The following is a 12,569-nucleotide window of genomic DNA, read 5'->3' on the forward strand; positions in this document are numbered from 1 at the left end:
ATACATATACATATACATATATATATACATATACATATATATTTAATACTAGAAAGAGCAGAAGACGTGCATGATAACTTTTTATTTAATAAAGAAACAAACAGTTTTATTGTTGTTTTATTTTGTCATGCATGACAAAAAACACCTGGAAAATGTGGACGGGGACCTGGTGCGCGCTCCCGCTCCCTGCACCTATCGGGGGCGCGAGGCTGATGAGCACCCGAGACCCGGAGATCCGGAAAACCGGTCCTCTTCCCGGTGCGTAAAAGCGTCTCCGAGGTCCTCGGGGTTCCTTAAGACGCGCCCCCATCGTAAAGGGAGGGAGGGAGACAGAGAGAGACAGAGAGAGAGAGAGAGCGAGAGAGCGAGAGAGAGAGAGAGAGAGAGAGAGAGAGAGAGAGAGACACACAGAGACAGAGAGACCGTTCAGCTCTCCAGCAGCAGACCCGAACATCTTCTGTTCCTTCGCAGCGGATCAGTTCGGCTCGGCTCCGCTTGGCTCTCTCTCTCTCCGCGGGCACCACGCTCGTGGCCGCAGGCGGCTCGCTGCGGGACCAGGTCGGAGACCACGTCGGGGGACTGGGGGAGCATGCCTGCGGCGGATCCGTTGCAGCTCCGCGTCCGGGTCTGGAGTTCGGGTTCCTGCTGACGCTGCTGGACTTGTTGCTCCTGCTGGTAGAAAGACCGGACCGGGACCCGGACTTCGTTCGGAAACTAGTTTTACATAGTTTTGTTTCTGGTCCGGATGGGACTTTTTGTTCCGAGTCCTCTTTCTGGTTTCTGATCCAAACAAACAATTTGGGACTGATGCGGACTCGCTGATCACGTGGGGAATTTGTTTGTTTTTTTTCCGGAGAAACTGCTGGTGGTTTTCATCCGGATCCAGATGGTCCCTCGCTGCTGCGCCGCTCTGTGAGTCCCCCTAAGGAGCCCCTGCAGGACCAGGACCGTTCCGGGACCAGCACATCCAGGACCTCCGGGACCAGGATGGCCGGAGGAGTGGCGGCCTGGCTGCCCTTCGCCCGCGCGGCGGCCATCGGCTGGATGCCGGTGGCCCGGACCCCCATGCCGGGACCCCCCCAGGAGGCGCCGCGCGGCCCCGCTGGACTCATCGTCCTCAACGTGAGCGGCGCCAAGTTCCAGACCTGGCGCGACACCCTGGACCGGTACCCGGACACCCTGCTGGGCAGCACCGAGCGGGACTTCTTCTTCCACCAGGACACCAACGAGTACTTCTTCGACCGCGACCCAGACCTCTTCCGCCACATCCTGAACTTCTACCGGACCGGGACGCTCCACTACCCGCGGCAGGAGTGCATCGCGGCGTACGACGAGGAGCTGGTCTTCTTCGGGATCGTCCCGGAGATCATCGGGGACTGCTGCTACGAGGAGTACAAGGACCGGCGGCGCGAGAACCAGGAGCGGATCCAGGACGACGAGGACTCGGACCAGACCAACGACCCGGTCGCCGCCGACATGGGCTTCCGCGAGACCCTGTGGCGCGCCTTCGAGAACCCGCATACGTCCACCATGGCGCTGGTCTTCTACTACGTCACCGGCTTCTTCATCGCGGTGTCGGTGCTCGCCAACGTGGTGGAGACGGTCCCGTGCGGCGCGGTCTCGTGCGGGGAGCAGCACGCGCTCGCCTTCTTCTGCTTGGACAGCGCGTGCGTGCTGATCTTCACGGTGGAGTACTTGCTGCGCCTCCTGGCGGCGCCGAGCCGCGCGCGCTTCATGAAGAGCGTCATGAGCGTCATCGACGTGGTGGCCATCATGCCGTACTACATCGGCCTCGTGATGACAGACAACGAGGACGTCAGTGGCGCCTTCGTGACGCTGCGCGTCTTCCGGGTCTTCCGCATCTTCAAGTTCTCCCGGCACTCTGCAGGCCTTCGGATCCTCGGCTACACGCTGAAGAGCTGCGCGTCGGAGCTGGGCTTCCTGCTCTTCTCGCTCACCATGGCCATCATCATCTTCGCCACTGTCATGTTCTATGCCGAGAAGGGCTCCAGGTCCAGCAAGTTCACCAGCATCCCCGCCGCCTTCTGGTACACCATCGTCACCATGACGACGCTCGGGTAGGTGGGATCAGGCTAGTTCTCTGTCAGACCTTCAGACCCCAGACCTGAAGACCTGAAGACCATCAGACCCTCAGACTTTCAGACCTTCAGACCCACAGATCAATAGACTGTAAGACTATCAGATTTCAGACCATCAGACCAACAAACCCTAAGACCATCAGACCTTCAAGTTTCAGACCATCAGACGTATACAGACCTTAAGACCATCAGACTTTCAGACCTTCAGACCATCAGACCCTCAGACTTTCAGACCTTCAGACCTACAGACCATCAGACCTACAGACCTTAAGACACTCAGACCATCAGACTTTCAGACCTTCAGACCTTCAGACCTACAAACCTTCAGACCATCAGACCTTCAGACCATCAGACCTCCTGACCTACAGACCTTCAGACACTCAGACCTTCAGACCTACAGACCTTCAGACCTTCAGACCCTCAGACTTTCAGACCTTCAGACCTACAGACCATCAGACCTACAGACCTTAAGACACTCAGACCATCAGACCTTCAGACCTTCAGACCTTCAGACCTACAGACCTTCAGACCATCAGACCTTCAGACCTACAGACCTTCAGACCTACAGACCTTCAGACACTCAGACCTTCAGACCTTCAGACCTACAGACCTTCAGACCTTCAGACACTCAGACCTACAGACCTTCAGACCTACAGACCTTCAGACACTCAGACCTTCAGACTTCTGCAGTCAGTGAAAGTCTCTTCTGCTTACGTGTTTGTGTCTCTGTCCGTGGTGCTGAAACCTTGTATGGATTTTCACAATAAAACTTCCTGTTGTGACACGTTAACATCATTATGGCTGTTTCAAGAGTCAGTTCTCTTCTCCTCCTCCTCCTCCTCCTCCTCCTCTTCCTCCTCCTCTCTGTGGGCAGAGACATCGTTAATGCTGCTAATTAAATTAAAGCATTAGCATCTCCGATCTCTCAGACTTCCTCTCAGTGATTCTGTTTAACGAGCTCGTTAACGAAGCAGCCGAGAGTTCAACTCCTGTTTAATCTGGAAATGACCGTTTTAATGACACTCAGAGACTCAGTGGGCTGATGGGGGGGGGGAGACTTAGTGGCCAATGGGGGGGACTCAGTGGGCTGATGGGGGGGGGAGACTCAGTGGGCTGATGGGGGGGAGACTCAGTGGGCTGATGGGGGGGGAGACTCAGTGGGCTGATGGGGGGGAGACTCAGTGGGCTGATTGGGGGGAGACTCAGTGGCTGATGGGGGGGACTCAGTGGGTCGATGGGGGGACTCAGTGGGCTGATGGGGAGGTGGGAGACTCAGTGGGCTGATGGGGGGACTCAGTGGGCTGATGGGGAGGTGGGAGACTCAGTGGGCTGATGGGGGGACTTAGTGGGCTGATGGGGTGGAGACTCAGTGGCTGATGGGGGGGGGACTCAGTGGGCTGATGGGGGGTAGACTCAGTGGGCTGATGGGGGGGAGACTCAGTGGGCTGATTGGGGGGGGACGCAGTGGGCTGATGGGGAGGTGGGTGACTCAGTAGGCTGATGGGGGGGTTGAACCCAGCGGACCGCTATGAGTGTCTGAATAAGAGGAAACGGAGACTGGTCAGTGACTCAGCCTGAATGGAAATGTAACTGCCTGTGAAGTGTATTTTGAAAAGAGGATGATGTTACAAGTGTGTATGGACATGTGACCCGAGAGAAGCCTCGCTGTGTAATCTGACCCGACGCCAACGTGTTGAATAATGAAGATATACATATATGCATGAAGAGAAGACTTAGTTGTTGGTTGTCATTGATGTTGCAGCAGCGTGTTGATGTTGCAGCAGCGTGTTGATGTTGCAGCAGCATGTTGATGTTGCAGCAGCGTGTTGATGTTGCAGCAGCGTGTTGATGTTGCAGCAGCGTGTTGATGTTGCAGCAGCGTGAGGTTGCAGCAGTGTGTTGATGTTACAGCAGCGTGTTGATGTTGCAGCAGAGTGATGTTGCAGCAGCGTGTTGATGTTGCAGCAGCGTGTTGATGTTGCAGCAGAGTGATGTTGCAGCAGCGTGTTGATGTTGCAGCAGCGTGTTGATGTTGCAGCCGCGTGTTGATGTTGCAGCAGAGTGATGTTGCAGCAGCGTGTTGATGCTGCAGCAGTGTGTTGATGTTCCAGCAGCATGGTAAAGTTGCAACAGCATGTTGATGTCGCAGCAGTGTGTTGATGTTGCAGCAGTGTGAGGTTGCAGCAGCGTGAGGTTGCAGCCACGTGTTGATGTTGCAGCAGCGTGGTGATGTTGCAGCAACCTGTTGATGTCGCAGCAGTTTGTTGATGTTGCAGCAGCATGTTGATGCTGCAGCAGCGTGTTGTTGCAGCAGCAGAGTGCTGTTGCAGCAGCGTGGTGATGTTGCAGCAACCTGTTGATGTCGCAGCAGTTTGTTGATGTTGCAGCAGCATGTTGATGCTGCAGCAGCATGTTGATGCTGCAGCAGCGTGTTGTTGTAGCAGCGTGATGTTGCAGCAGTGTGTTGTTGCAGCAGCATGTTGATGTTGTAGCAGCGTGATGTTGCAGCAGTGTGTTGATGTTGCAGCAGCGTGTTGATGTTGCAGCAGGGTGAGGTTGCAGCGTGTTGATGTTGCAGCAGCGTGTTGATGTTGCAGCAGGGTGAGGTTGCAGCAGCGTGTTGATGTTGCAGCAGCGTGTTGATGTTGCAGCAGGGTGAGGTTGCAGCAGTGTGTTGTTGCAGCAGCGTGTTGATGTTGCAGCAGCGTGATGATGCTGCAGCAGTGTGATGATGTTGCAGCAGCGTGTTGATGTTGCAGCAGGGTGAGGTTGCAGCGTGTTGATGTTGCAGCAGCGTGTTGATGTTGCAGCAGGGTGAGGTTGCAGCAGTGTGTTGATGTTGCAGCAGCATGTTGATGTTGCAGCAGGGTGAGGTTGCAGCAGTGTGTTGTTGCAGCAGCGTGTTGATGTTGCAGCAGCGTGATGATGCTGCAGCAGCGTGATGATGTTGCAGCAGCGTGTTGATGTTGCAGCAGCGTGATGATGCTGCAGCAGCGTGATGATGTTGCAGCAGCGTGTTGATGTTGCAGCAGCGTGATGATGTTGCAGCAGCGTGTTGATGTTGCAGCAGCGTGTTGCTGGAGGACATTGCTGCAACAGTGTGTTGCTGGGGTTGCGGGGCTACAGGTCACATGCCCTGCAGACACGTGGATCTGTGCCACTGAATCCTCTGGTGCTGGACTGACCAGAGATCAGGTCACACAGTGAGTGGGTACAGTAGGAAACCTGATCCTGATCCAGGTCTGACACGGACCAGTATCATGAGACAGCTGCAGGTGAGGAGAGGTAGGATGACATGTGACAGCAGATTATACTGAAGAACGCTGAGTCACTGTTATCTCTCTCTCTCACACACACACACACATAGAGACTCACATGAAAAATTTGTTTTGACATTAAACATCTGACCTGAGACCCCCAGAGGTCCAGGCTGAGCCCTGAACCTGTTCACCTGCTGGCCCCCGGCCTCCAGACCAGTAGAGCTCATAATGACACGATGAAGTCCATCAACACGGCTGCAGCAACGCTGAGACTCCAGACCTGCTGGTCCCCCCAAGGACCTGCTGGTCCCCCAAGGACCCGAACCTCCACATGAGACCCTGACTGACTATATTTTTATTTAGGAAGATAAATATATGAATTATAAAAGATTTAACATAAACCTCCAAGGGATCTGACATGACAATCGTCTCATAGAAGATGTGTGTGTGTGTGTGTGTGCGTGTGTGTGTGTGTGTGTGTGTGTGTGTGTGTGTGTTTGACCATCAGCAGGTGAAGCACAAACAAAGAAGCAGGTGGGAGCTCCGCTGGTTGCCATGGTGACAGCAGATAAAAGTAGATGTTTGTCTGACAGACGTCGTCTATATATGAGTCATTAGATTATATATATATTAGATTATTATATTATAGATATGAACATATCATGAGATATCATTTATTCATTCTGCACTCGAAGTTTGGAGGAAACTTTCAGACTAAATCTAATACTATGAATCTAGATCTAAACTGAATAGTTGTTGCTGAATATTTGTAGCAGACTTGTTACTGACTTGTCGCCGACTGGCCGTCGGATGGTCACATGGTCGGAGGGTTGGATGGCGGTTGGTTCTCCGTTGAAGTTGTGATGTCAGCAGGTTGTTTTATAACCTTCACACCTCCGTCCGTCTCTGTGGAAACATGACCCGTAAAACCAGGTGTCACATGTGTGTGTGTGAGCAGCAGAGCGTGACCTGTAAACACCTCCCTATGTTGTATCACCATGGCAACCAGATGGTGAGCTGAGAGACACACACGTGTTTGTCCTTGTGTACTTGTGAGGACACTGGGTGACGTTCTGGTCCCGACCTGAAGACCTGGACCTGGTTTTGATATGAACCTGAAACCGGTCCGGAATCATGTTTGCATATTTTATATTCTCATTGATCAACAAGCAGAAAGACGGACGTCGACAGTAACCAATATTGATTATCAGACGATCAGATAGAAGCTGAAAGCTCATTAACACCTGGGCGTCGGTTATTGATCTGTGTTTCCATCAGACTGATGAACCAGCACTCAACATGGTGAATATTAATTGATCAATAACTGGACTGGGTTATGATGAGAGGCTCACACATATTGATTAACTGCTGAGCTGTGATCAGCCAAACGGCGCTACAGGTCACATGATCAGAGAGGTAAATCTGCTGAGTCAGCACCAGATCAATGACAGTGATCAGTTTCTCTCTGAACTACATCGAAGTGAGGATGTTTCTGATTGGCTGATTGATTAAGTTTTTAATACAGCAGCTCTGATTATTCCAACTTAATGGGCGATCCTGTAAAATAGCAGATGAATAAAAGAAAACATGAAAAGTCATTTAAAGGCCATATATATATATATATAAATCATATGCTTATATCAGCCTTCAGAGAAACAGCTGCTGGTGTCATGTGATGTTTGGTAATCTGGATAAACGGGTGACTTCCTGTCTCAGCTGGCGTTGCCCCGTTGCCTGCTGGGAGTCTCACTCTGCTGAACAGACTCAAACTAAATGAAGTCAAGTGGCAGCAGAGAGGGGGTTTCCACGACGACGGCAGCATCCCTCCGGCTCGCCGCAGTCATTACCAGCAAATACAATCAGCCTCCACTTCCTCCGCCCACATTAGGAAGCAGATGCACTTAAAGACTGTAGAAGAAGAAGATTAGAAATCTGCAGATGAGTTTCCTGCCTGGAGAGTCAGAACTGATCTGAGGACAGTTTACAGAGCACAACACCACAAGACGTCAACGACTTCCTTTTGGGACGAATCAATGCTGTAGGAGGACGACTGTAGTGAGACGACTGTAGTGGGACGACTGTAGAGGGACGAGTGTAGTGGGATGAGTGTAGTGAGACGACTGTAGTGAGACGAGTGTAGTGGGACAACTGTCGTGGGACGCCTGTAGTGGGACGAGTGTAGTAAGATGACTGCAGTGAGACGGGTGTAGTGAGACGACTGTAGTGGGACGAGTGTAGTGAGACGAGTGTAGTGGGACAACTGTTGTGGGACGCCTGTAGTGAGACGAGTGTAGTTATATGACTGCAGTGAGACGACTGTAGTGGGGAGACTGTAGTGAGACGAGTGTAGTGAGACGACCGTAGTGAGACGAGTGTAGTAAGATGACTGTAGTGAGACGAGTGTAGTGAGACGACTGTAGTGGGACGAGTGTAGTGGGATGACTGTAGTGGGACGCCTGTAGTGGGACGAGTGTAGTAAGATGACTGCAGTGAGACGGGTGTAGTGAGACGACTGTAGTGGGACGAGTGTAGTGGGACAACTGTTGTGGGACGCCTGAAGTGAGACGAGTGTAGTTATATGACTGCAGTGAGACGACTGTAGTGAGAAGACTGTAGTGAGACGAGTGTAGTGAGACGAGTGTAGTGAGACGACCGTAGTGAGACGAGTGTAGTAAGATGACTGTAGTGAGACGAGTGTAGTGAGACGACTGTAGTGGGACGAGTGTAGTGGGATGACTGTAGTGAGATGAGTGTAGTGAGACGACTGTACTGGGACGAGTGTAGTCGGATGACTGTAGTGAGACGAGTGTAGTGAGACGACTGTAGTGAGACGACTGTAGTGGGATGACTGTAGTGAGACGACTGTAGTGGGACGACTGTAGTGAGACGAGTGTAGTGGGATGACTGTAGTGTGACGAGTGTAGTGAGACGACTGTAGTGCGACGAGTGTAGTGGGACGAGTGTAGTGGGATGACTGTAGTGAGATGACTGTAGTGAGACGACTGTAGTGGGACAACTGTAGTGAGACGACTGTAGTGGGATGACTGTAGTGAGACGAGTGTAGTGAGACGACTGTAGTGAGATGACTGTAGTGGGACGAGTGTAGTGAGACGAGTGTAGTGGGACAACTGTCGTGGGACGCCTGTAGTGGGACGAGTGTAGTAAGATGACTGCAGTGAGACGGGTGTAGTGAGACGACTGTAGTGGGACGAGTGTAGTGAGACGAGTGTAGTGGGACAACTGTTGTGGGACGCCTGTAGTGAGACGAGTGTAGTTATATGACTGCAGTGAGACGACTGTAGTGAGAAGACTGTAGTGAGACGAGTGTAGTGAGACGAGTGTAGTGAGACGACCGTAGTGAGACGAGTGTAGTAAGATGACTGTAGTGAGACGAGTGTAGTGAGACGACTGTAGTGGGACGAGTGTAGTGGGATGACTGTAGTGAGACGAGTGTAGTGAGACGACTGTAGTGGGACGACTGTAGTGGGACGAGTGTAGTCGGATGACTGTAGTGAGACGAGTGTAGTGAGACGACTGTAGTGAGACGACTGTAGTGGGATGACTGTAGTGAGACGACTGTAGTGGGACGACTGTAGTGAGACGAGTGTAGTGGGATGACTGTAGTGTGACGAGTGTAGTGAGACGACTGTAGTGAGACGAGTGTAGTGGGACGAGTGTAGTGGGATGACTGTAGTGAGATGACTGTAGTGAGACGACTGTAGTGGGACAACTGTAGTGAGACGACTGTAGTGGGATGACTGTAGTGAGACGAGTGTAGTGAGAAGACTGTAATGAGACGACTGTAGTTGGACAACTGTAGTGAGACGACTGTAGTGAGACGAGTGTAGTGAGAAGACTGTAATGAGACGACTGTAGTTGGACAACTGTAGTGAGAAGACTGTAGTGAGACGACTGTCAACCAAATTACCTACCTACTACCTATTTCAATTTTTCTTTCAATTTATTTCCCTTAAGAAATTTGAAAACTTTTTCTGATGTTTAATGACATCTTTATCTCCATCGTCTCCTCTTTCTTATCCTCCTTCCGTCGTCCACTATTTCCTTCCAACTCAACATGAATCAGTTGTTCTGTTCGTTAGAGAGAAACATTTCAGAAAAACAGTAAAAGGCTGACTTGGGAATAAACTGACCTCTTTCTTCCTGACGACCTCCACTCACCGTCTATTATTTCCTTTCAGCTTTAAGCGAAGACGAAGAGGGTGGCGTATTAAAGCCCGGTTATCTCCGTTCAGGTTCACGTCCTCGTTCTCCTCCTCATTCATCACTGAGCTCTCATGCTAATGTGCTGTCATGGTTCTCTGGCTGTCCGGATCTCTGAGGACCAGCAGATCCTGGTCTACTTCATCAGGACTCATATAGAACTCATTTATCTGCAGCAGGTTATTTATAGCCGGAGAGCCGAGGGAGGCATTCACTGACACCGTGTTCTCGGAGAACAAAGCATCCCTTTAAATACACACAAACAGTTTGAGTTGTTTCATCGAGATAAAAATAAATCTGTGAATCTGAAAAAGACGTATAATAAGAATGAGAATAATTACAATAATAATAATAACATAAATCATATTGTTTCTTTGCAGTTGTTCTTTTGCTTACTCAACAAAAAGTAAAACATAAAACAAAACACTGAATGTAATTTGACTGTTTAACCAACCATCATGTTAATGGAACCAAATCAATATTTTCAACAAATCTCGATTAGCATAGAGCTAACATCAAGCTAACACGCTTCATGAAGGAAAAAGATCTATTTGTTGTATAGTTTAATGTTGCCAACAATTTACCAGTGAACTGGAACCAGTGAACTGAAACCAGTAAACTGAAACCAGAGAACTGAAACCAGTAAACTGAAACTAGTGAACTGAAACCAGAGAACTGAAACCAGTAAACTGAAACCAGAGAACTGAAACCAGTAAACTGAAACTAGTGAACTGAAACCAGAGAACTGAAACCACTAAACTGAAACTAGTGAACTGAAACCAGTAAACTGAAACCAGTGAACTGTAACTATTGAACTGAAACCAGTAAACTGAAAACAGTGAACTGTAACTAGTGAACTGAAACTAGTAAACTGAAACCAGTGAGCTGGAACCAGTGACACAAACCCTGTTGAAAACTAAATGTAACTTAAGTTTCCAGCTGCCGCTGGGAATATAATATGATAATTATCTTCCATAAATGCGTCTCGTCCCGTTTATCATCTGCATTTCCTCATCGGCACAAAAGTTTTCTGCTTCACGATGGCATGGAAACTTTTCTGCAGCAGAATGGTTTTATATTCTGTTGAAGAACTCAAAATATATGAAACTCCAGCAGCTGTTTGTGTTTCTGAACAGTTTCATAGAGAACAGTGTGTGTGTGTGTGTGTGTGTGTGTGTGTGTGTGTGTGTGTGTGTGAGTGTGTGTGTGTGTGTGTGTGTGTGTGTGTGTGTGTGTGTGTGTGTGTGTGTGTGTGTGTGTGTGTGAGAGAGTGTGTGTGATGAAGATCAAGTGTTCAGAGATGAGTATCGACTGTGAGAAATCTCAGATCAATACATCAATAGATCTCCATCTGTGATATCATCAGTCAGCACGTGGACCAATCAGAGGTCAGAGCTGTGCGTTTTACAGATGAGAGCAGATCTCAGATCAGATTGTGATTTATGGTCTCAAAACAATCGTATATGTCTTTATTGATTGTCATCTTCAGAGAAGCTGACGCTTCATTTAGAACCATTGAAATCCTTGTTTTTACCTCACAGAGAAGAATAATGTGTGTGTGTGTGTGTATATATATATACTGTACATATACATGTGTGTGTGTGTGTGTGTGTGTGTGTGTGTGTGTGTGTGTGTGTGTGTGTGTATAAAACATTAAATATATTATGAAATCTATTAACATGTATTATTAAATATATGAATACGCTGAGAATGCTGGGAAGGCAGAAGCAGACCTTTGGCCCCCCCATTTGGACCCCGACAGAACTGCAGTTTCTGTCACTAAAACGCTGCATCAGCTGAGTTTTCTGCTGATGTGTGGAAAAAATAAAGAGTGTGTTTAGTTAGCATCGAGTTTCTGTCAGCAGCAGCAAACTGCACATTTATTATTCATAAATACGTCTCGTTGATCAGCTTCAGGAGTAAAGACTGTAAAGGAATCAATAAACATGTAAATGATGTTTCTATGATCAAATCATTATTTTTATTGAGATGAGATAGGGTTTTTAAATTTAAAAAATACATTTGAGCCATTCACTGAGAAATCTCTATACAATATACAGTATATTCATAAATATAAACATATACTGTAGATCTGCTGATTGACAGGTCCATTTAGAGTCCAACAGACCAGAAAGCAGGGGATGCTTTAGGGGGCGGGGCTTACTTGCTGATTGCTGAGACATCTTGTCGACTCGTCCAATAGAACCTCTTCCTGTCCCTGTCTCCGGCAGGTACGGCGACATGGTCCCCAAGACCATCATGGGGAAGATCGTCGGCTCCGTCTGCTCGCTGAGCGGCGTGCTGGTCATCGCCCTGCCTGTTCCCGTCATCGTCTCCAACTTCAGCCGGATCTACCACCAGAGCCAGAGAGCCGACAAGAGGCGGGCTCAGAAGGTGAGGACCAGAACCCCAAACCGTGTCTGGGAGGGACCAGGAAGTCAGGGAGGGACTCTTTAGACTGTTTAGTGGTCTACATAGGTAAAGAAAGAGGGACCAGGAAGTCGGGGAGGGTCTCTAAAGACCGTTTAGTGGTCTATGTAGGTAAAGAAGGAGGGACCAGGAAGTCAGAGAGGGACTCTATAGACCATTTAGTGGTCTACATAGGTAAAGAAAGGCCAGACTATGCAGCAGATCTCCTCTTCATCAGAGACTAAAGAAAGTCAAACTCACATCAGGTCTGGGGGTCCTAGCTTCTGTGTGACCCCCCAGAGACCAGAGAGGAAACAGGGTCAGAGCTTTACTTCCTCCAACATCAACAACTCATTCTTCTGGTTGTTTGTTTGCTGTTTCCAGGGAGACAAACAGTGACTTGGTCCAAGCAGAACCAGTCCTCCTAACCAGTCCTAATACTTACACTCTGATGATCATAGGAACGCTTTATTCTGAGATCTGGATCCTACACACACAGAAAAGATTAGCCAGGGAGACCTGCCAGACGAGAAGGAACCAGGACTCCGGGAACCGCATAGAGAGAGAGGGGGGGGGGGGG

At 49.4% G+C, this 12,569-nt stretch overlaps 1 protein-coding gene across 1 annotated transcript; it reads left to right on the forward strand.

Moving 5' to 3' along the window:
• Positions 1 to 249: 249 nt before the first annotated feature.
• kcnd2 (potassium voltage-gated channel, Shal-related subfamily, member 2) lies at positions 250 to 12,388 on the forward strand (the record flags this gene model as incomplete). The annotated part of the gene is made up of 3 exons (XM_084038851.1): positions 250 to 2,078; positions 11,812 to 11,974; positions 12,374 to 12,388. The coding sequence occupies exons 1-3, from the start codon at positions 988 to 990 to the stop codon at positions 12,386 to 12,388; spliced, it is 1,269 nt and encodes a 422-aa protein (XP_083894977.1). The 5' UTR covers positions 250 to 987.
• Positions 12,389 to 12,569: the final 181 nt, after the last annotated feature.

Source organism: Eutrigla gurnardus, assembly GCF_963514095.1.
Source record: "Eutrigla gurnardus genome assembly, chromosome: 21".
Lineage (NCBI taxonomy): Eukaryota > Metazoa > Chordata > Actinopteri > Perciformes > Triglidae > Eutrigla > Eutrigla gurnardus.